Raw genomic sequence first — 21,156 nt, 5'->3', positions numbered from 1 at the left:
AAGACTGATCTAACTACGAGTTAAGTTAATTACTAATTATAGCAACATAGATGTTTTATAATCAACAAGCAAGAAATATAACAATTTACACATAAATATAAAAGTATACATGTTCATGATCTAGCACCTTCAGGGTTATTTTATAAATAGTAATGTTAAACTAAAAATTATTAAACATTCCATACCTATTCTATTAAAAATCAACAGTTTTATAAAATTTAATTAAATCAATAGCATAATGAATTTCATGTTAGCTTAATATTAATTAAACTATTATTTTTTTAATATATTAATGTCAATTACAGTTGAAATAGTTAAGTTAAAGAATTTGATTTTAACAAATTATTATATAATTAATTTAATATATTAATAAATTATATATAAATCATAGCATTTAAAATTAAAACAGAAAAAAAAAGATTGTTTGCTTTTACTACCAAAAGAAATTTTAAAAACCTCCTCTGTGATTAAATTTGGTTTTGGTATGTTATGTTGAAAGCAAATATTCCTTTGTATTGTAAGCTTTGGGGTGTTGAAAGATTCTAGTTTAGGACATATGCACAGGAATTACACCTTAATTTAAAAATTATTAGTTGATTAATTTATTTATAACAATATAAATTGATCACGAGTTATATTTTTTAAATATTAATAACATTTCATTTTTACAATAAAATTTTTACCCACTTCTTTTCGTTTTCTAGATTCTAATTTAATTTAGGAATGATTCTTACTCTAAAAAAATGTCTAATCATCGTGATTCGTGGGTGCTGGGAAAATGAATGAAGAAATCTTTATTTCAGAAAAATGAGGATCGCTAACGAACTTCGATTTTTCCGATGCATCAAAAAAATGGCAATATCTATTTAATTTAACGATTAAATACGGCACATTATAAAACCTAAAACTTCACGGAATGTTGAAAACGAAATAAATTTTAACAAACGAGCTGAATGTAGATCGGCAAAGAGTCATTAACATAACTTCGGGAAGGCCAAGATTTTTTCTAATTATATCTCAGATTTTTCTAAAAATAAATCAAAATGCTCATGAATAATTAATTTTTAGGAACTTGCTTCCAGAGGTAACTTGCCCGTTGAAAAAAATTTTCAATGTTAAAACGCTGGTAGGGCGCTTCCAGTTATATAATTCCATGATGCCAACACATTTTAAAATCTGCATCTTAAACTTCTATGGATTGATAACTTTTAGTGTTTTGTATTTTGTAAATACATTGTTTTATCGTTCGCCGTAAAGAGTCGTGGCCACTTATTTTGATTAAGAATTTCTCCATGTTATATATTTTTTAAAATCAAATTTGTAATATAGTTGATGAAACTTGCTTGCAGAACTCGCTTTTTATGCTAACTCTTTGTCATTCGTAACGTCTCATTTTTTTACAAATTACTTACCCTAGCTAATCTGATATCTGACATCCCATTCAGCTAAAAAAAGCTAAAGGCTAAAAGCCTAAAATTTATCCGCTAAACGTAAACAGTTAACATGTTGGCAGTTGCGAGCATGGCTTACTAGTAACTATTCTAATGTTATGGCTACCTGTATTGCTCAGCTAAACTAAGTAAACCAATAAGTCCATGAAAGCATGTTTTGCTATAAAATGCATATTTATATAATATATATAATCTTCATAATTATTAATAGTGCTAATAATATTAATTATTATGAATAAATTATAAATATTAATTAATTTATTTTTTAAACAAAGTTAAAGTAAACTCAACAAATAAATATATAATATATATTTATATAATTAATAATGATGCAATGGGACTAAAAAAATGAAATGACTGACTTAACATTTCAAAATTTGTTTTATTCATACTTCTTTCATTTTCCAAATGTAATATCTCTGCACTGTTAAGTTAAACCTCTGACATTAAAAATGGAGTAATAATAATAATAATTTACTTAACACCAAACACCCCTACACTGTTTCAGTTAGTTAGTGGTGTGACTGGCTATGTGTTATTTATATTTGTTATTATTTTATATTTGTTTTATCTTTTTATTGTTATATTATTATTAATTTTTATTTGTTGTGGTGTTTTTATATTTTTTTAAAAAATCATCCCACTAATAGAATTGACAAATTAATTTCTTGATACTTTTATAAAACCCTGTTTCAATTTCAAAGTTTATTTACAACTTGAGAAAAGAGTTGTTCAAAGCAATAAAAAATTATGACATTTTGTTCAAGTTTTTTTTAATGTAATACTAATTTTAAATTAAAAAACAACAAGAACACAAATTCTCGCAAACTTTTAGACATGATCAAGCAGATTTATTTTTTCATCATAATATTATTCAAATGTTTTTCAAGCCTCTAATTTAGCATGTTCTCAAATAAATTCCCTATAACAACTTCTGATGGTCTCAATTATATGTGCACCAATTTTTAAACAATTATGGACATCATCTTTTGAAAACCTTGAAGTTTTCAATTAATTTGTTTTGCTTTACATTTTGTTGTAATATTTTTTATTAGCGTACAAATAATAGATTAATTAATGCTGTTAATCTGTGCAGGATGTTATGGAAGCCAGCAAATCCAAGAGGAAGGGGATCAATGAGATGGTTAAAAGGAACAAATTTAAAAGTGAATCTCTGCAAAATAACATCATTGAGCATTTGGTGTCGTATGTTACTTGCACTGATGGAGAAAAGGCCATCCAATATTTATCTAGGTGGTTATGTGCATTCCTTAAAATTATTTCAACTTTGTGCAAGTTTTTCTTCTAATTTCCTGCCAGATTCCCAAGTGGAATTAAATTAAGTGATGGGTTTGGCAGAACTTTGTTGCACATTGCATCTTCCCAAGGTAAAAGTGAACTAGTTCAATGGCTCATTGAACAAGGTTAATTATTTCACTGATTGACTAAAATTCCTGAAATGTACTTGAAATTATTTTTAGTTGTTTTTTATATGATTTCCCGAAAAAACCATTGTGATGTGATGTAATAATTTTTAATCTAGGTAGCCATGTGAATGCATCAGACAGGGAGTCAGGCTGGACTCCCCTGCATCGAGCCATCTTCACTGGACATCTGCACACCGCTCACCTGCTTATTCAGGTTGATTCATTGATTAAATTACCAATGCGGCTACTATAAATAACCATAGCATAACCATAAAACAGGGCCGTGTTTTGTTGGGCCAGGTTTCTGCTCTTTGTGAAATTATAAGAATTATAATAATAGCCAATGATATCTTATTTAATATAAGATTTAAATAATAAAATTGATATTAATTAATTAAGGTTGATAAATTTTAATTACACCAATAAAAAAGGTTTATTATTTGTTTGTTTTGGATAGAATGGATGCAACTTGATGAAGAGAGACAAGGAAGGGCTGATGTATTCAGACATCCTCTGCAAGGACAGACCAGCTTGGGTTGAGTTTGACAAAACAGGTTCCTATATTTTTTTAATAGCTGTTTCTGTTGAAAAGCTCAAGAATTCATTGTAGCAGCCAGATTAAATTGTTCAATTAAATTTATTAATATATTTTTGTGCCAACTTTTTAGTATACAAATTTACAAACATTTTTTTTACATATTTGTTTTATAAACAACAACCAAATATGTTCTTTCATCTAACAACTGTTGGCTTTGACTTCCTGTTACATTTCTGTTTAGTTTTGTTATGTTACATTCGTAGTTGAATGCTGTTGCAATGATGTTACAATGATGTAAAGTCTGAATGTTACATTTGTAGCTGAATGCTGTTTCATTATCTTTGCATTGGTGCTAGTATGATGTTATTATTACTATTACTACATCCAAGGTCTGAATGAATGCTTCACTTGGGGCTCCAATCCCAACAACATCCTGGGGCACGAGGACATGCAGACGAGAAAGGTGGCGGATCTTGTCGACTGGTTTCATTGCAGGAATATTCACATTCAAATGGTTAATCTTATTGGTGATATATTGACAATGATACAGTTCACTAACGCTAATTATAATAATAGTAAGACTAAACTGGCATGTGTTGCTGCTTATTACATTTTCAAAGAAATATTTTCAAAAAAGTTATAAGAACACAAATGAAAGATTGAAGCCAATTGGAACCACCTTCCAGGTTTCGATAAGCACGTACCACTGCATCTTCCTGAGCAACTCAGGCATGGTGTACACTTGTGGACATGGACTGGGAGGCAGGTTGGGACATGGGGACGAGAAGGCTTGCCTCGTAAGATTTCTCTTTTAAATGTTCACATCGGTTTTGTAATATTTATTACGTTACATTGAAATGGTGTTCGTTTGTGTGTTTTCTCATCAAACGTCTATTTATCTAATATAACAGATCACGATGATTTATAATACAATGCCTAAATCAAAGCAATATAAAATATCCAGCTTCTACAATGTTTTAAATGTTTTGATTATAGTTACCTGTTATTATTTTAATAAAAAAATATTTTGGTTATGACATATATATCAATAAAACAAAACGCAAACATTAGTTTTTTTAGAAATAATGGAAATTATGATATTGATCATTGCCATCATTTTCAAGTACAAATTAATAAGATTAATTAATCATTTTTTTCATACTTGCTATAACCATACCAGGCTCCAAAACATGTTGATGCATTGGCTCACGAAAAATTTGTCTGGGTTGATGCAAGTTCCAATCAGTCTTTCTTTCTTTCTGAAAGGTCTTTTGTCTTCTTTTCAGGCAATGTTTTCTTTATCATTTTTGTTGATATTTGCAATGATAATCATCTGATTAGATAACACTGAAAAAGTTCTTTGGTGAAATTATTGATTTTTAAAATCTGAATTAATAATTATGGATCACATATCTAAAAAGTATATACATTATACATATATTCAATTGTAAAACAGGGCACTCAACTGCTTAATTCATGGTGAACTTAAAATGTTTGAATATATTATGTTTTCATTCATTATGATGATAGCATTGTTCTAATACATTCATCTAGTAGTTAATTTTGTTGCACCAAAACAGTGGAGTGATATATTGCTGCGGCATGAACACCTTTCATCAACTCTGCCTTCCTAATCCATCTGACAAGTTGCTTATCCCCAAACAAGTCAGTTGCCTGTTTTGTTGCTGTTGCTATTGTTGCTGTTGCTATTGTTGCTGTTGTTGCTTTTGTTGTTGACTAGATCAATTTAATGATCATTTTTACTATTTTCATGATATACATCTGAATAAATGATTGATTTAAATTCAATTTTACTAGTTCACTGGTAAGTTGATGAAGGGCATGTCGGTGAGGTGCGTCTGGTCGCTGAAGTACCATGTCGTCATTCAAACGAAGGACGGCATTTACACGCATGGATTCAATGCAGGCCAGTTAGGTTGTTAGGTTGCTATATTTTAACTATTTATTTATTTGATGTTTCGTCCAAGATGTTTATTTTTTCTAATTATCACCAAATACATGACAAAATGAGAAGTATGAAATGTAAAATGAAAACCGATTTGCTGGTTTTGAGGTCTCAAGCCAAATCATTTATATGAATATTGAACTGTGAACTGAACAACATCCGCATTCTGCGTGAAACTTTAAAAAAAACTTTAAAAGACTTTAACCAACAAATAATTCAGTTAAATGCTTCTATGACATAATTAAAAAAATTAAATTTTAAAATAAATAAATAATGATGACAAAGCCTTAAGCTGAATTATACATAATTTCATTAAATAAAAATGTTAAAAAATTAAGTTAGATTTTCATTAACGACATACAACTTCATCAATGGCTAAGCTATTTTCCAGTGATTGCATTACAATCTTCCTTATCCTTTAAACCTTAAAAAATTTCATTTGTGCTTGAAACATATAAATTGTCTTTATTATCATCTACAGTCATAAAGCAGCAGCAACAACAACATGGCTTTCTTGATACGTTATATATTTGTGGAAGTCAACAACTTTTTCTCTGCAAATATTATCTTCTCCTTAGTTTTAAAATTTGAGAAGTTTTTTAATTTTAAAACATACCCTCTCTAGCACTTTATAGCCCTGTTATTAATAACGCATTGTATTTTTTAGTAATGCGAATTTCGAAGGTCACACGAAAGTTGAGGCAGAGAGAATCATTCATCAGCCACGCAGAGTCTCCAGCCTCATCATGGATACTCAACTGTCACTGGTTGCAGTGTCTGATGCCTCGACGGTTGCCATGACGACGAAGGGGGATGTTTTCCTTCTCCAGGACTATCAGTGTAACAGAATTGTATCCAAGTCAGTTTGTAACTGCTGTCAAGTGTTTGTCGTCGTCATCATGTCTATGTACGACATGCAATGTTGGTTTCGATGTTTTTTGCAGACTGTTGGGAATAGATCAGATGGCTGTGAGTGGCGGCAGGCTGGATCGATCAGTGATGGCGGATGAAACTTTTGAAAATATCTCTTCAAGGATCATCGTGGTGTTTCTAACAACCGCAGGAAAGGTTGTGGAGTTTTTTTTTAAGATTTTTATCTCATCTACAATCTCCATGATCTAATTAATGTATAATGGGGACTGTAATGTATTACGTAGATTATTATGTTTAATGTGGATTGTAATGTATTCTGCGGATTGTAATGTATAATGTGGAACGCATGTTGCTTCTTGTGTGTAAAATCATCAAAAATTATCATTCAAAAAATGTTTCAGAGTCAATGAACTCAACAAGCTCTAAATTTTTTTTTCATTATGATGAGTCAATTTTGTTAAAATAAATGTTAAATGTATGAGAAAGAAATTAAACACTGCACACTTTAGCAATGCAGTTAACGTACCTCACTATAGCAAAATTCATTCAATTGTAAAGAGACCTCCCAACACTTTTAGAAAAAAACTGTGATGTATTTAGTAAACGAAAAGCAAGAGAGGAAGAAAACTAAATATTTTTTGTCAGCGGTTGACTTTTATTTGTGGCCACACAACTTCTGTCGTCTGATTAAGTCGTTTTTGTATTCATTTTGTCAGATTAAGCATCAAAGAAACTAAATTATACCTGTTTTATAGGATTTTATTACATTCCTGAAGATTTGTTCCTAATAAGTGGCTGGTTTCATTAGCCTTCACTGTATATACTAGATTTTGAAGGACTGTTTTGATTTGTTGAAACATTTACTTAGGTGTTCCTCTGGACAGATGAGGACAGGTTGACTCGTCAGGTTGTTTGGTCTCCACGCAAGCCAATGACCGTCAAACACATTTCTATTTCCCATTTGTCTGATCGTGTCATTTTTGCCACGAAAGATGGTGAGGCATTTATTGGTAAAGTGCCAAAAGCAAAAACATCTGCATCACCACGAACGAACTCCTCGTGCTATCCAGTACCGTTCATCATGTCTGCTAAGAAAGGTTACCATCCATATATCTTTTCACACAATTTCTGATAAGTATTATTTGGTGTTATGCTTTATTTAAATCGATTAAATATTGTTTAATAAATTTATCGGATATCACGAGTGTCATAACATTATTAATCGATTATATAAATGCATTTATTTATATTCCTTTATTAACGAAAGCATTATAACTTTATTGATCTGCTGCAGTTTTTTATTACATAACAAGTAATTTTTTTTTATAAAATTTAATCCGTAAAAACGTAATTGAAATAAATAATAGAAATAAATTCTAGTGGATGAATTCTCAACTTTTTTTACACTTCTTTTCATCGCACACTCAGAGGCCAGTTCTACATTAGGCCACACCCTCCAGCAGTTGATTGACAGGAGGCCAATAGTTGACGTGCCGATTGAGAGAGTGGCATTGGTGCACAGGGCTACTTACGTCGCCATTGACGACAAGGGTAGCAACTTCGCCGTGCTGCAAGCCAGCCCTAATGCCAAGTTAGTAAGATTGTAAACAGCTTATGTAAAGTTAATTTTTTTAGAATGATTACTTTTAAAGCAGTTATCACTTGATCTATTACTCTTCCAATGATTATTTCAATCACAACAATCAGCTCGTGGAATGTACCAGTCTTGAAGGAGTCAACAGTGAATGATGACTTCATGAATCTCTTGCTGGAGTCGTCAGAAGATGATAGTGTTCATGACGTCATTATCAAGGTTGCTACTGAGAGTTTTACGATATCTTAGAAATATTTAATAAAAAACATCCATTGAATTGTTCATCGTATTCTATTCATAGCTTCATCAACTACCTCTTCTTATTCAATAATTGAACTGTTCAATAGTTTGGAAGGACCTCACAAGCGTGCCACAAGTTCATACTATCACGAGGCAGCGACCACTTCTTCAACCTCTTCAGTCAACAGCAGCAGCAGAACAATCTCCGTGCTCATGAGGAGAACAGGAACCTCCTTGCACATCAGAACGGTAGCTAGGATGATATCATCACATTACTGTTATTACTATTAACGTTAATGATATTAATAATAATAAAATAATAATAAATGAACACTAGCTTTGAAATAATAGTTTACAACGTTTCAATGAAACCAACAGAAGTGACAGTAGACTTGCATGGAGCATCTGAATTGATCTTCAAAGAAATGCTGAAGTTTTTGTACTCTGGACGTTCTGATCTGCTGGTAGCTGGTAGAAGTGTTGATAATGTTCTCATCAACAAGGGAAGCAGTAAAAGTTTGCCTCTGCAAGTGAACAACATGAAACAGAATACACAAGTCAATCTGAACTCTAATAAGAAAAACAAACATAAAAAACAGAGCAGAAACAATCAGGACAACAACAAAAGTAATGATGGCTTCTCACATGATCCTGTCTCTAGTTTAAAAATGTTAGCGAGAATGTACGGAGTTAAGAGTCTTGTGAAAAGGTGAGAATATTAGCAATGCTGACACGCAATTTTTTGTGATGTTATCAACTATGTTTAAGTGTTACAAGGTTTGTTATTGCGTTGTCGCTGTCGTCCATATTTTCAACTGCTTTCAGATGGTTATGATTATTTTTGCCTAATTAAGGTTTACTCTCATTACAAAAAATTTTCAATCATTTTCATTTCGACCATTTCAACCCGGTGTTATTTAACTCCTCATTGGGATCATCATCAACATTATTATTATTATTATTATTATTATTACTATTATTGTTACTACTACTACTACTATAATTGTTGTTATTAATGTTGTTCAGATTGGATCGGGTGAGGTGTGTGAATGGAAGGATCGAGGGGGTTCCAGGCAGGGACCACCCAACGGAGCTGCAAAAGCCCTTCACCATCAATAATGAGTCATGCTTTGTTTACATTCATTTGTAACCCATTATATATGATTGTTGATCATACTGAAGTATGGCAATTTTGAAGTTTTCAACAACGAAATAAATTGAAAATCAGTTGCGAGTCTCGTTTACCTGTACATACTCAAATGACAATCCTTGAAGTGAAGATCAAAATTTATAAAAATTATTTTCTTACGACGTTCAATGTTTAATCAACATTTGTCTACTGTAACGGTTTGAAACGTTGCTCGTTTGTTAACAGCATGAGGAAGGGACTGGGAGATGTCAGCATAACGACATCAGATGGCGCGGAGGTTTCCTGCCACAAGTGCGTCCTTGTCGCCAGGATGGAGTACTTCAGGAGCATGTTTGCTAGTCACTGGATGGAGGTTGGCTTTCTTTTTCTATTGCCATTTATTCATATCTGCATTTTTCATTTTAAATCATTTTGAGATTTATTTATTCATCTGTCTTCAGACCAACAACATGGCTCCAATAAAACTGGCAATCGAGAGCAGAGTTTTCCATGTTCTTCTTCACTATTTATATTACGACTCTCTTGACGGATCGTGTTAGTAGCAGTTGTTTTGAAATGATTAATTACCTTTCATGTTTATGCAGTTGTCAATAAGTTTCATCATTATGTTAACCCATGCAGCCTCATATGACTTGGACCTGTTGTGTCATTGTTTGGTTGCATCTGATCAGTACTTGCTTCCCAGGCTCCAAAGCATCATTGAAGTTGAACTCTCTCAGATGGGTTGTTAGACGTTTCTTGTATTCTCCATCAGATAGATCAATTCTGCCTCTGCTGTTTGGTTGCTGTTATGCAAGTGTCGTTGTATCCAATCTTGTTTGAGTTGTTTCATTGCTGACAGTAGTCAGTTTTCATTGGTTCAATTACACATAGCAACGTTTGATGTTAGCTTTTTTTGTGGTGTTTATAATAATGTGCGTAGCCTGCTGAATACTTTTTGGTCAAGTCTGATGGTTGACACAAAGTATTTTGTATTGTTTGATGGTAACTGCAGTCACCTTGAAGAACGTGTGCAACCTCTTCCATCTGTCCAGCGTTTGCAATGCCACACAGCTGAAGGACAAGTGCCTGGAGTTCATGACCATCAACATTGCCATACTCTTTGAAATCGGGTTCAAATTATGTTCCCTATAAATAATTTCTAATTTTCAGAGTATTTTAAAATGTACACAGAAGCTTAAATATTATAAATTACGACATCATGGAAAAACTTTTGAAGTTTACATGGGTGTTGTTTTTTCACGCACAATGAACTTTCCAATGTAAATCTTCATATTTCCAGTGCTTTCGTGATGCTCCGAATAAATTTTTTTTACCATGTTTTATGCTTCTCAGAAATTGATGCTTCAAAAATATAAGCATCAGTTGATATAATGATTTTTTTGTAATAGTTAAAAAATATAATACTTTGATGGGTTTCTAAGTACATGTACTCATTCATGCATGTAGACACGAATATATAAGTTATGATAAATATTATCTGCAACCAGAGCATTCAAATATATGGAGGAGAGTCTTTTGAAAGATGTTTCAGCCTGCTACAGAGAGAAGGTTAGTTAAACTGTGCATTCGCAATCATGCTTCGTAGAAAGATATGGTAAGATGTGTGCATTTAATATCAGATTCTACACGGAAGAAATCGTGCTATTGGGCCGTACACTCACGTGCCGTTGCTGGGTGACCAATCAGAGGAGACTGCATCATCCCAAGAGGTTGATAATATGACGAGTCCGCATGCATATTTAAGTGGTAAACACAAGAAACGTCGACCAAGAACAAAATCCAGCATGTCGGAACATTCCTTCACTGACGATGACGACATTGCGACGTCATCACCATTAGAAGGTTCTTTTGTGAATGAAGGTCTGAAAGAAGAGATCCAAGATGAGGCCTTTAACTCGTTTGATGCTGGCGATTTTATGTTGAACATCAACAAAAATAACAACAAGTTGGAGAGGAAAGATGCTGATGGAAGGGGCTCTGGCGCCATAAAAGAGAAGTTGAATGTTGATAGTGATAGTGGTGGTGGTGATGGTGGTGATGGTGACGGACACGTGGATTGCTCAGCTGTTCGATTGAGTCATGCAACCGTTGCAGCATCATCCGATCTCATTCAGGTGCTTCTAACGACGTGCAACAATTTGAAAACTTGCCTCAACAACAATAATGACATCAATATGCGGTGCCATAATCCGATCGTCAATGAATTCGTGTCGAATATAGATGTTAGTACACCTGTCGAGAAAGGCATCTCTTTAAAGCAAATCATTATGGAAGAAGAAAATGTTACTCGTAAAATTCAACCCAAATCAATAAAAATTGTTAAAACTGAATCCAAGTATGTTTTTTGAATATTTTTGTATTGCTTTCATAATTTATTTTATTTTTTCCATTTCATACACATATTACTCAAACAGGAAGTTATCCCAGAAGGATCGCAAGAGAGCAGAGAGGGAGATGAAGAGTCACATGTCTGCCAGTGTTGACGACCCTGGTGCAGCTGCTGTTCATCGCGTCCCCTTCCTTAACATCCACACAAACAATGCTGATAACTCAGCTGCTCTCCATCCAAACAACGTCACCCTAGCTAATGTAGCTGGTGCCTCTGATAAGTTCAGTGAAATCTGCAAGAAAAGTTCCGTGAAAGCATCTTTGCCGTGGTATGAATGAATGTCATTCTCCTCAAATTCATCTCTGTGTGTTTTTTTGTTGAGAACCATTTTAAATTGTTTCATTTGTCCTCATTTCTTGTTTGACTTGTTTTAAGTATCTCTAATATATTTTTCTAATTTTCAGAGTAAGAAATGAAATAAATAAATTGAGATCATATTTTCTTGTAATAATTTTTGTAATTTTCGTTGCATAGGAAAATTTTGGTGACCAGCGCCTCAGCAAATGTTCCATCCAGTACCAGCCAACTCGGTGCATCAGAAGCCACTACTGCCAGCACGAACGTGAACGTCCAACATTTTCCGTCGCTGAAGGACGTCATATCCATGCAGGCACAAGCGTCACCTGCCGCTGCCACGGCCGCTGCTCTACACAGGACGAAGATGCCATGCAAACTAACAACTTGCAAACAGTCTTCAAGCGCCTCCACTCACCCAGCTTCTAATAGAGTTGCTCACACTTCACAGCATCTGTCAACATCGTCAACATCAGTTGCAACATCACATCTCATAACTACTTCAAAATGTGACTCACTCCAACAAAATCATATCACTGCAGCAGCATCATCATCATCGTCGTCGGTTTGGCATACGAGTCCAATTTCCTTTTCATCCACTGAAACAACTTGCAGTGGCGGGAAAGTGTTTAGCGCCATCTTGGACGAGGAAAAGAAACAAGAAGAAGAGAACAGACGGATGGAAAACAAAAGCTTGCATCTTGTTCAGGTTGAACAACTAATTAATTTCTTTTCAAAATTGCATTTATTTCCCGTGGCTCTCTAAGTCTTTTTTGGTACTATAATAATAAACTACTAAAATGTGCTGTCTTTTTCTTTATTAATATAAGCATGTGTGATATTTTTGAGAAACATTCGGATCGGGACATCGGGAAACTATCAGAAAATTATTATCGATGTACCAAGAAATAGTGTTTTTAAATAAAATTAACTACAACAGAAATTTGTTTAACTTTTGTTAGTTGGAAGAGCAGGCAATGCAAGAGTTGTACGATCATTACATCTCCTTGTCAAAATCGTCGTCCTATGGCAAGTACAAAGAGACCATCAGTGTTAGAAGAGCAACTGCAACTGCCTCGAGACCGCTGTGGAAGGCGACTCAGAGACAGCTTTGATGGGATGCTTATGATGTAATGTTAATGGTATCATGCTGCTGATGTCATGTCTATATTTTATATGTGATGTTGATGGGATCGTTCAATATGTAAAAAGTATTTTTTTGCATTTTATTTTTGATTATTTACAATTTAATGCGTGTTTCTATTATATTTAACTTTTACGTTCTGTGAGATGTTTGTTCAAACGTTTCATCACATAAGCGACTGATTACGTGTTTAATCATTGTCACGATCATAAATCGTCATCCTTTAAAATTAATCCCTGATTTATTAATAATATTTTATCATTATTATGTTTCCTTTGTAATTATTTCTTGATATGAATTAGTTAATCTAATGAATTTGTGTATCATTATCTGAATTAACTTGATTTTAATTTAACCATTCGCTTTTTTGTGTTTGTACTTCATTGACCGGCAATAACAGTTTTGTTAGTCACGTAACTAACCGGTAGCATGTACATTGTACATAATCTACGATCATTGCACCGCACATGCACTTATGTTGGACAGGTTTATAAATAAATTACAATTACTATTTTTATGAGTTTGTTTTTATCTGCCGGTTTAACTTTATTCTGCATTTGTTTTAATTATGCTAATCGATCGTCTTCTGGCGTTTAAAATCGTTGTTGGTATTGTATGAATTCTACCGAATTGTTGGCATTAATCAATTTGAAGTTTGTCTTTTCAATTCTCATTACTAGAATTTTACTAGAATCAAACACAGTTTGATTAAATTTTCACGATGAACTTGGACAATAATTCTATTTGCAATAAAGTGAACAATTTCCAAAAAAATTCTAGTAAGGAAAATTGAAAAGACAAACTTTAAATTGATTAAGGCCAACAATTCGGTAGAATTCATACAATACTGTGTACACACACACACACACACACACACACACATATATATATATATATATATATATATATACATACTTACATATATATATATATATATGTTTATTTGCACACGCGAATGTACTGCGAAGCTTATAACTTCCTACTCGAGTTTAAGCTTTGTAGAAAAACTACTAAATACAACGCAATTACGCACACAAACACACACAGAAACAAAGCTTGGCTGCTTGTTGGTGCAAGGAGTTTTGACGTTTTTGGCCCGACTGTATGAAACAATCTCGATTTGGAACCGATCTTAACACTCATCATGTACGAGATATGTGAGATCAAAGCGCTGCAGTGACCAGATTAACACGTTTTAGTAACAATTATGAAAAAAATGTAATACGATTATAAAAGAAACAAGTCCCGTTGAAAAATATGTTTGTTTGTGTGTGCTTGCTTCGTTTACATTTCATATCAATAATAATAATCTTAAGATAAATTGTAGTTTTAAGTTTACCTTTGGACATTACTCTTTGCAAACAGGCAGATGAATGAATAACTTTTGAAGACACGCATAACTTTCATTCCAATCAAACTGTTACAATACGCTGAAAATTTTCTAATCATTGAAAATTCGTGACTTCTTCATAGCTAAAAATATTTCCATTGTGTTGGCTCTTTTGTAGTCTGCTGTCATTGTTGCCGATCTTTTTCACTGATGATTGTCAGAAAATTTTCTTTTTTAAAACTGATTCATTTCATAAATAATTTATATTAGGACATTTTATTTCATAATTAGTATTTCAAAGATTTTATACCCCCAAACTTTCAAATCGTAAAAACAAAAAACTTTTTGAATTGAATCCCTTCTCTAAAATTTATCTTTATTTTTTGTATAGCTGAAAATTTTTACAAAAAATCTGTGCGTCAGCCGAACTATTAAAGATCTAAAGATTGTATGAAGTTACACGATGGAGATAGCACATTTTGATTTTATCCAATTCACTTAACCATAAATTAGAGTCAAACATTATAAATTTTTGTTTGCCATTAAAAAGTAAAATGCTTATAAATTTTTATGTCTACTAATAAATTTAATTTATTTTTATCTCACATCTCAAAGCATGTCACTGTTGGTTGAACCACATAAGAAACATATCTGTATAGAAGGGAATCTATCCAATTCATACGTTGAATTGAATAATTGACAGTCCAATGTTTCAACTTTTCAAATTACGCAAAAATGTTATTTCAAACTTTCATATGACATAAACATTTATCATTATTTGACTTATCATTGCGTTATTTGACTAATGATGTTTGATGTGAATTAGTTGCTGTGTTAAAACTGAATAAGAAATATTATTTTTTTAGTAGGCCCTCATAAAAGAAATTTTGAAAAATGAATGACCCAAGCATTATCGATGTAGGCATAAAATAATAATTATGTTATTGTCATACATTGCAAAAAATGACCCACCTTAGTCAGAATTGTAACAACTGGCGCCGGAATAACCGAAAGATGTCCTTGATGGGGGGATGTGAAGTGAGGTGATCAAGGCGCAGATGAATGTGTGTATGCAATTAAAATCTTCATTATATAATTTAATTGCTCATTGACCGTATCGACTTAAATGTCAGTTAAATGTTAAACTTGAATGTTAGTTGTATAAATGATTAATTGTATGCTTGCTTGCTTGAAAGGTTGATTGCTTGCATGATTGATTAATGTTAATGATCAGTTGGTTGAACAGTTGTTGGAATTGTGACTATGAAAATGCTGAATGATATTTAAAAACTTTATGTTATTATTCAAATGTTAATAGATATAAAGAAATAGGTTGATAGACAGATGAAAAAAATAAACGAATGAAAGTTGATTAAGTAAACAAATTGGTGTTAAAATAAATGCACCGAGTATCTCGGTGTGAATCGAGATGACCCACATTTCATTCGATTCGACATTTCATACGATTCAATGAACTTTTAACGTGTAAGAAGGTAGAAGGCAGACATCAGCACACTCTAATCTCTATCTTCATTATACCTCATTCAATTTTTATTTGTTAACTACTGTTCATCCAACTTTAGTGCAACTTGCGGTTTTTGATCATTGATATCATTTGTTTGAATTGGAGAAAATTCAAATTCTTGAAATTTGTGATATCATTTCAATAAAATTCACTACCAACCAGCCAACCAACTGGCCAACAAACCAACCAATCAGCCAACCAACCAACCACAAATAACTCCTTCCAAGCAACAACTTACAGATCATCTCCAAATTAACAGCATCATTAGTTTGTAACATAACTTAATAAACCTCGAACTATAAGTTTTTCCTCTCAATAAAAATAAAAACTCAACGTCATTTCTAAAACAAAAAGTCTTTGAAAGTTAAAAGTTGATAAAAAAAATAAATACAGCATAAAGTATATAAAAATGATTTAATGAAGTTTTCAATTAGACATATATTGTATGTTCATTAACCTGGAATCCAGCATTTTTAAAATGAATCGATATACCTGCATGCTCTACATCTTCCTCCGACACCTCCTCCCAGATGGTAGCCAACCGCCAACCTCCCCATTCGAGAAGCAGGTTGCCGATATTTTATTTGAATTTTGAAGTTGTGAGTTTTTACTTTTATTAAGTTAGAGTGGTTGGCGAACCGTCAGATTTCTGTCCGGATCACTCCTCGCACGTCTGCTCCTGAAGTTTTTGGTCCAAGATGTCTTGGGCAATTTATCGGTAATGAGCCATAAATAATTCAATATTTAGACTTTCTTTACAGAGGCACACAACACAAAATGATTTGCATGCAGACAAACACACGAAAATTCTTAACCGTAAGTATGTACTAACGAATGAATGAATGGATGAATGAATGAATGAATGAATGAATGAATGAATGAATGAATAGATGGATGGATGGATGGATGGATGGATGGGTGAATGGATGGATGAATGAATGAATGAATGAATGAATAAATGAATGGATGAATGAATGAATGAATGAGCAAATGAATTACCAAACGAACGAACTAATGAGCGAATGAATGAACAAAAGAATGAATAGCATTATAACATTTGAAAGTACGATTAACAAACTGATAATGATGAAATAATGTTTATAGAGTGCCAAGCATGAGTGAGTGAGTGAGAGTGAGTGAGTGTGTGAGTGAGTAAGTGAGTGAGTGAGTGAGTGAGTGAGTGAGTGAGTGAGTGAGTGAGTGAGTGAGTGAGTGAGTGAGTGAGTGAGTGAGTGAGTGAGTGAGTGAGTGAGTGAGTGAGTGAGTGAGTGAGTGAGTGAGTGAGTGAGTGAGTGAGTGAGTGAGTGAGTGAGTGAGTGAGTGAGTGAGTGAGTGAGTGAGTGAGTGAGTGAGTGAGTGAGTGAGTGAGTGAGTGAGTGAGTGAGTGAGTGAGTGAGTGAGTGAGTGAGGCGCCATCGTAAGTATTCAACAACGTCACGACGACCGAACTGAGGTTTACTTGTAATTAAATATTTCCCAGTTAAATAATTCAGTGTAAAATTATTTTAAATATGTTGGCTTGTTGAAATGAATTCCAAATAACTTTCTTTCATTGGTAACGAATCAAAGCTATAAAATTAAAGTAACAGGAATATAATTTGATTGAAGAACATGTGAGCGGAGGTTAATGAAATAAAAAAAATAAATTTCATTTAATAAAAAATATACAACACGTTGAATAAAACATATTTCGATATTTTTAAATCATTTTAATAATTTTTTTTTATTAAAATTATTTAAATCATTTAAAAAGAAGTCACAAGGTAGCAAAATATGAAGAACCATAACAAGAATATAATGCACAGTTGCAGTTGCAGTAGTAATATAAAGTTACAGTACTTCGTAACAGTACTAATATTATCGCCATGGTAACCGTGGCGTGAAATGTTTTGAATGTATTTTGAAATAGATAGACACGGAGGTTAGGTAAGAGTAGAGTTGCTACTTGTGTAGTCATTCCACTCGCAACGGAAGTAGCAGTCAGATGCAAAGCAAGAATGACGTCAGATGGATGAAATGGAAAAACAGGACAGGAAAATAAGAATGGAGAAAGTGAGAACGAGAGAAACAATAGCCAACCAACCAAATCAACAGGTCAGCTGTACCATATAAGATATGCTCAGTGCTAGTACGAAACGTCCGATGGGAATAAATTAGATCAAAGGTGGGCAAACTTTTTGCTGTGAGGGCCGCATTGAAAAGTATTTTACCTTCGTAGGGCCGCTTACAGTGGCGGATCTAGACAACTTGGACGGAAAGGTCAAGATTTTGAAGAATATCAAAATATTTGACGGGAGTTTTTCAAAAAAATTGACTACTGGAACGGGAGAGGGGAATTTCCAAAAATGATCGGCACAACACGCAGCCACAAACGCAGCATGAAATGAAATTAAACGGTTGAACAGTGTAAACCAGAAATAGAGCACAAATTGAAGAAACACGTTTGAGTACGAAACTTGAAAGTTTTGTGATGTTCGTTCATTTCATTACCTGGCACGTTATGACTGACGACATGTCGACAAAAACGCATTTAATGTAAAACATTACATAATTTCGAATGTTTCGTCAACTCCTCGCGTTAAACAACAACTCAATATAAATAACAATAATAATAACAATAATAAATAGTATTACAATCTCAATTGTAAAAGGCAACAACGTCGACATAATCATACTAATCATAATAATAATAAAACAACAATACTTAAAATAAAAATAATTAATAATAATAATAATAATTCAACTCTCATATAGTCTTTAATTCTCCTCAATTGTTTAGCTGTTCAGACGTATATTTGCAGAAAATTTAGTGTGAATTTATACCAGAATGCAAATAGGCGCGTATGCACGAGTTCTTACACGTACGTTCACACGCATATTTTTGTACTGAGGTATATAATACACACTCACCCATACATACTTGCATGCATACATACATACATACATACATACGTACGTACATACGTACATACATACATACATACATACATACATACATACATACATACATACATACATACATACATACATACATACATACATACATACATACATACATACATACATACATACATACATACATACATACATACATACATACATACATACATACATACATACATACATACATACATACATACATACATACATACATACATACATACATACATACATACATACATACATACATACATACATACATACATACATACATACATACATACATACATACATACATACATACATACATACATACATACATACATTTTAATGTTAGTGCGTTGTAATAGAAATAAACAAAAAGTGCCATAGTTCGGTTACATAAAATGCTGGTGCTTGTTAACGTTATTTTTTTTTCCATTTCCTTATCTGTAAATAGTTTTATCAATTTGAACATTATTATTATTATCATTATTGTTATTAGGAAATTCTATTTTTGTTTTTATTTCATTTCCCCTATTGATTTATTGATAATAAAAGAGTTTTAGTTATTAATTTTATTATTAGTACTGTAGTTGTTATTATGTGTAACAAACATTAAATGATTAATTTATCTTAAAAATTGTTATATAATCAAACTTCTCAATGGTTGGAGCTTTCGGATGGAACAATCGGCATTTTGTAACGTTGCAATCGTTTCATGTTAATCATTACGAAAATTACAAGCTAACATTCAACAATTAGCATGATACTAATTAATGCCGCATAATCATTTGGTCTTGCTTTTTAGCGTTACATATATATTCTTTTTGAATTGAATAAATGAATCCAACGAATTTTCATTTTTAATAGTTACTTGATGATAAACTTGCCAAATATTTTTAAATAATAATCTTCTCAAAATGAACCTTCAAAAATTTTATTTGATTTTAATCTTCTAAAACACTCGGCGATGAATACGTTGAAGAAGGGAGTAAGAAGTGAGGCCAATCTTCATCGTTCATCGTCACCGCGTAGAAAGATGAAAGAACCGCCCATTGCCAAGCGTATGTCTGTCTGCAGTTTTGAAGAGGAGCACAACGAGACCCAGTTTGTCAGTGTTGTCGTCAGGGAGCCAAGTTCACCCCAGCAGCCACAACCATCACTTCAACAGAGACAACAAAAATTAGCTTATTTACAAACGCGTGCCTGCCACATGGAGCAACAACATTCACCTGTTAAACAAAATAATTTCAACCAGAAAATATTACAACAGTCTAATCAACTACCTATCAAAAATTCAACTTATCAAAATTATTCAGGCGAAAATAATTTATTTCCTAAACAACAACAGCCGAGCCAAACAAAAAGTAAATTTTTAACATTTCCACGTCAAATAAAACATAAAACAATAGAACCAAAAACAAGTCAACAGCAACAGATAGAGCAACAAGCAACAGCCACCACCCAAAATCTTCAACAACTACCCCGCCACCAACAGTTTAATTCAGTGAATGCATCATCCACCTTACCGAAACATCTCCCAGCCAAATCAACGCAGCCCGCTTGGATACTCGGTGGAGATGAGGATGGAGATGTTGGTGGAAGACGAGGTAGTAACAGTGGCATTCTGGTAGTCAACCGCGAAGTCAGAATTCAATCGGTTGGAACACTCGAGCGGAAAAACAAGTTTGGAAACAAAAAACAATTGTCAGCCACCGAATTCATTAGAGATTTCAATGAGCCGCTCATTACACATTCGCAGCAACGTCAAGTCGGGCTTCCAAGAACGATTCCAACTCCGGAAAAGCAACAAGCCATCAGACCTCGCCAGCTACTTTTTTCTGAAGACCCAATTAAGTTTAATCATTCAGGCCCAAGCGAATTCACTTTAAAGAAGAATAAATACAAAAGTGAATCAAATTTGAGAGATAACAAATTTAGCTCCACCGAACCAATCTCCCAAATTTCCACCCAATCAAAATTCGACCTTCCTCCTCAACTCCCACCGAGAAATGATCCCTTTAAGAAGTAAAACGTTGTTTGTTCGACTGATTTTATTTATTATTAAAGTTAATTACGTAATATTTAATTAGGCAAATTAAAAGAAATTAATAGAAATTGAGTTAAAAGAAAGCAGTTTATATAGTGTGCACACAGTATGATGCTTATCTGTTACGGCAATGTTTTGAAATATTTGTTTGCAAAAATTTTTGGAAGGTTTGGTGTTCATGCACCTGGAATAGTTCTTAAGAAAATGATTTCACATCAAAACATTTATGTGTTCATCTCAGAGGATGCATTACATTTTTA

General features: G+C 33.0%; 3 protein-coding genes across 3 annotated transcripts; all 3 read left to right on the top strand.

The window, feature by feature from the left end:
- Positions 1–1,229: 1,229 nt before the first annotated feature.
- HELRODRAFT_106040 (hypothetical protein) lies at positions 1,230–8,098 on the top strand (the record flags this gene model as incomplete). The annotated part of the gene is made up of 16 exons (XM_009017293.1): positions 1,230–1,631; positions 1,752–1,958; positions 2,548–2,705; positions 2,772–2,875; positions 2,995–3,092; positions 3,336–3,432; positions 3,806–3,930; positions 4,103–4,213; positions 4,597–4,682; positions 4,997–5,081; positions 5,235–5,355; positions 6,067–6,241; positions 6,327–6,453; positions 7,124–7,314; positions 7,691–7,846; positions 7,963–8,098. The coding sequence occupies exons 3-16, from the start codon at positions 2,554–2,556 to the stop codon at positions 8,096–8,098; spliced, it is 1,764 nt and encodes a 587-aa protein (XP_009015541.1). The 5' UTR covers positions 1,230–1,631; positions 1,752–1,958; positions 2,548–2,553.
- Positions 8,099–9,465: 1,367 nt separating this feature from the next.
- Positions 9,466–13,582, top strand: HELRODRAFT_188284 (hypothetical protein; the record flags this gene model as incomplete). Its single annotated transcript, XM_009017292.1, has 9 exons — positions 9,466–9,591; positions 9,680–9,773; positions 9,861–9,965; positions 10,234–10,351; positions 10,730–10,790; positions 10,862–11,577; positions 11,657–11,899; positions 12,106–12,634; positions 12,888–13,582. 9 exons carry the CDS (start codon positions 9,466–9,468, stop codon positions 13,038–13,040), a joined length of 2,145 nt encoding a protein of 714 aa, XP_009015540.1. The 3' UTR covers positions 13,041–13,582.
- Positions 13,583–19,816: 6,234 nt separating this feature from the next.
- Positions 19,817–20,878, top strand: HELRODRAFT_160323 (hypothetical protein; the record flags this gene model as incomplete). The annotated part of the gene is made up of 1 exon (XM_009017291.1): positions 19,817–20,878. The coding sequence occupies one exon, from the start codon at positions 19,817–19,819 to the stop codon at positions 20,876–20,878; it is 1,062 nt and encodes a 353-aa protein (XP_009015539.1).
- Between the last annotated feature and the right edge of the window lie 278 nt (positions 20,879–21,156).

The sequence above is a fragment of the Helobdella robusta genome, assembly GCF_000326865.2.
Source record: "Helobdella robusta unplaced genomic scaffold HELROscaffold_2, whole genome shotgun sequence".
In the NCBI taxonomy this organism is placed as follows: Eukaryota; Metazoa; Annelida; class Clitellata; order Rhynchobdellida; family Glossiphoniidae; genus Helobdella; species Helobdella robusta.
The sequence above is the reverse complement of the archived record's forward strand: the minus strand, read 5'-3'. Positions and strand labels throughout refer to the sequence as shown.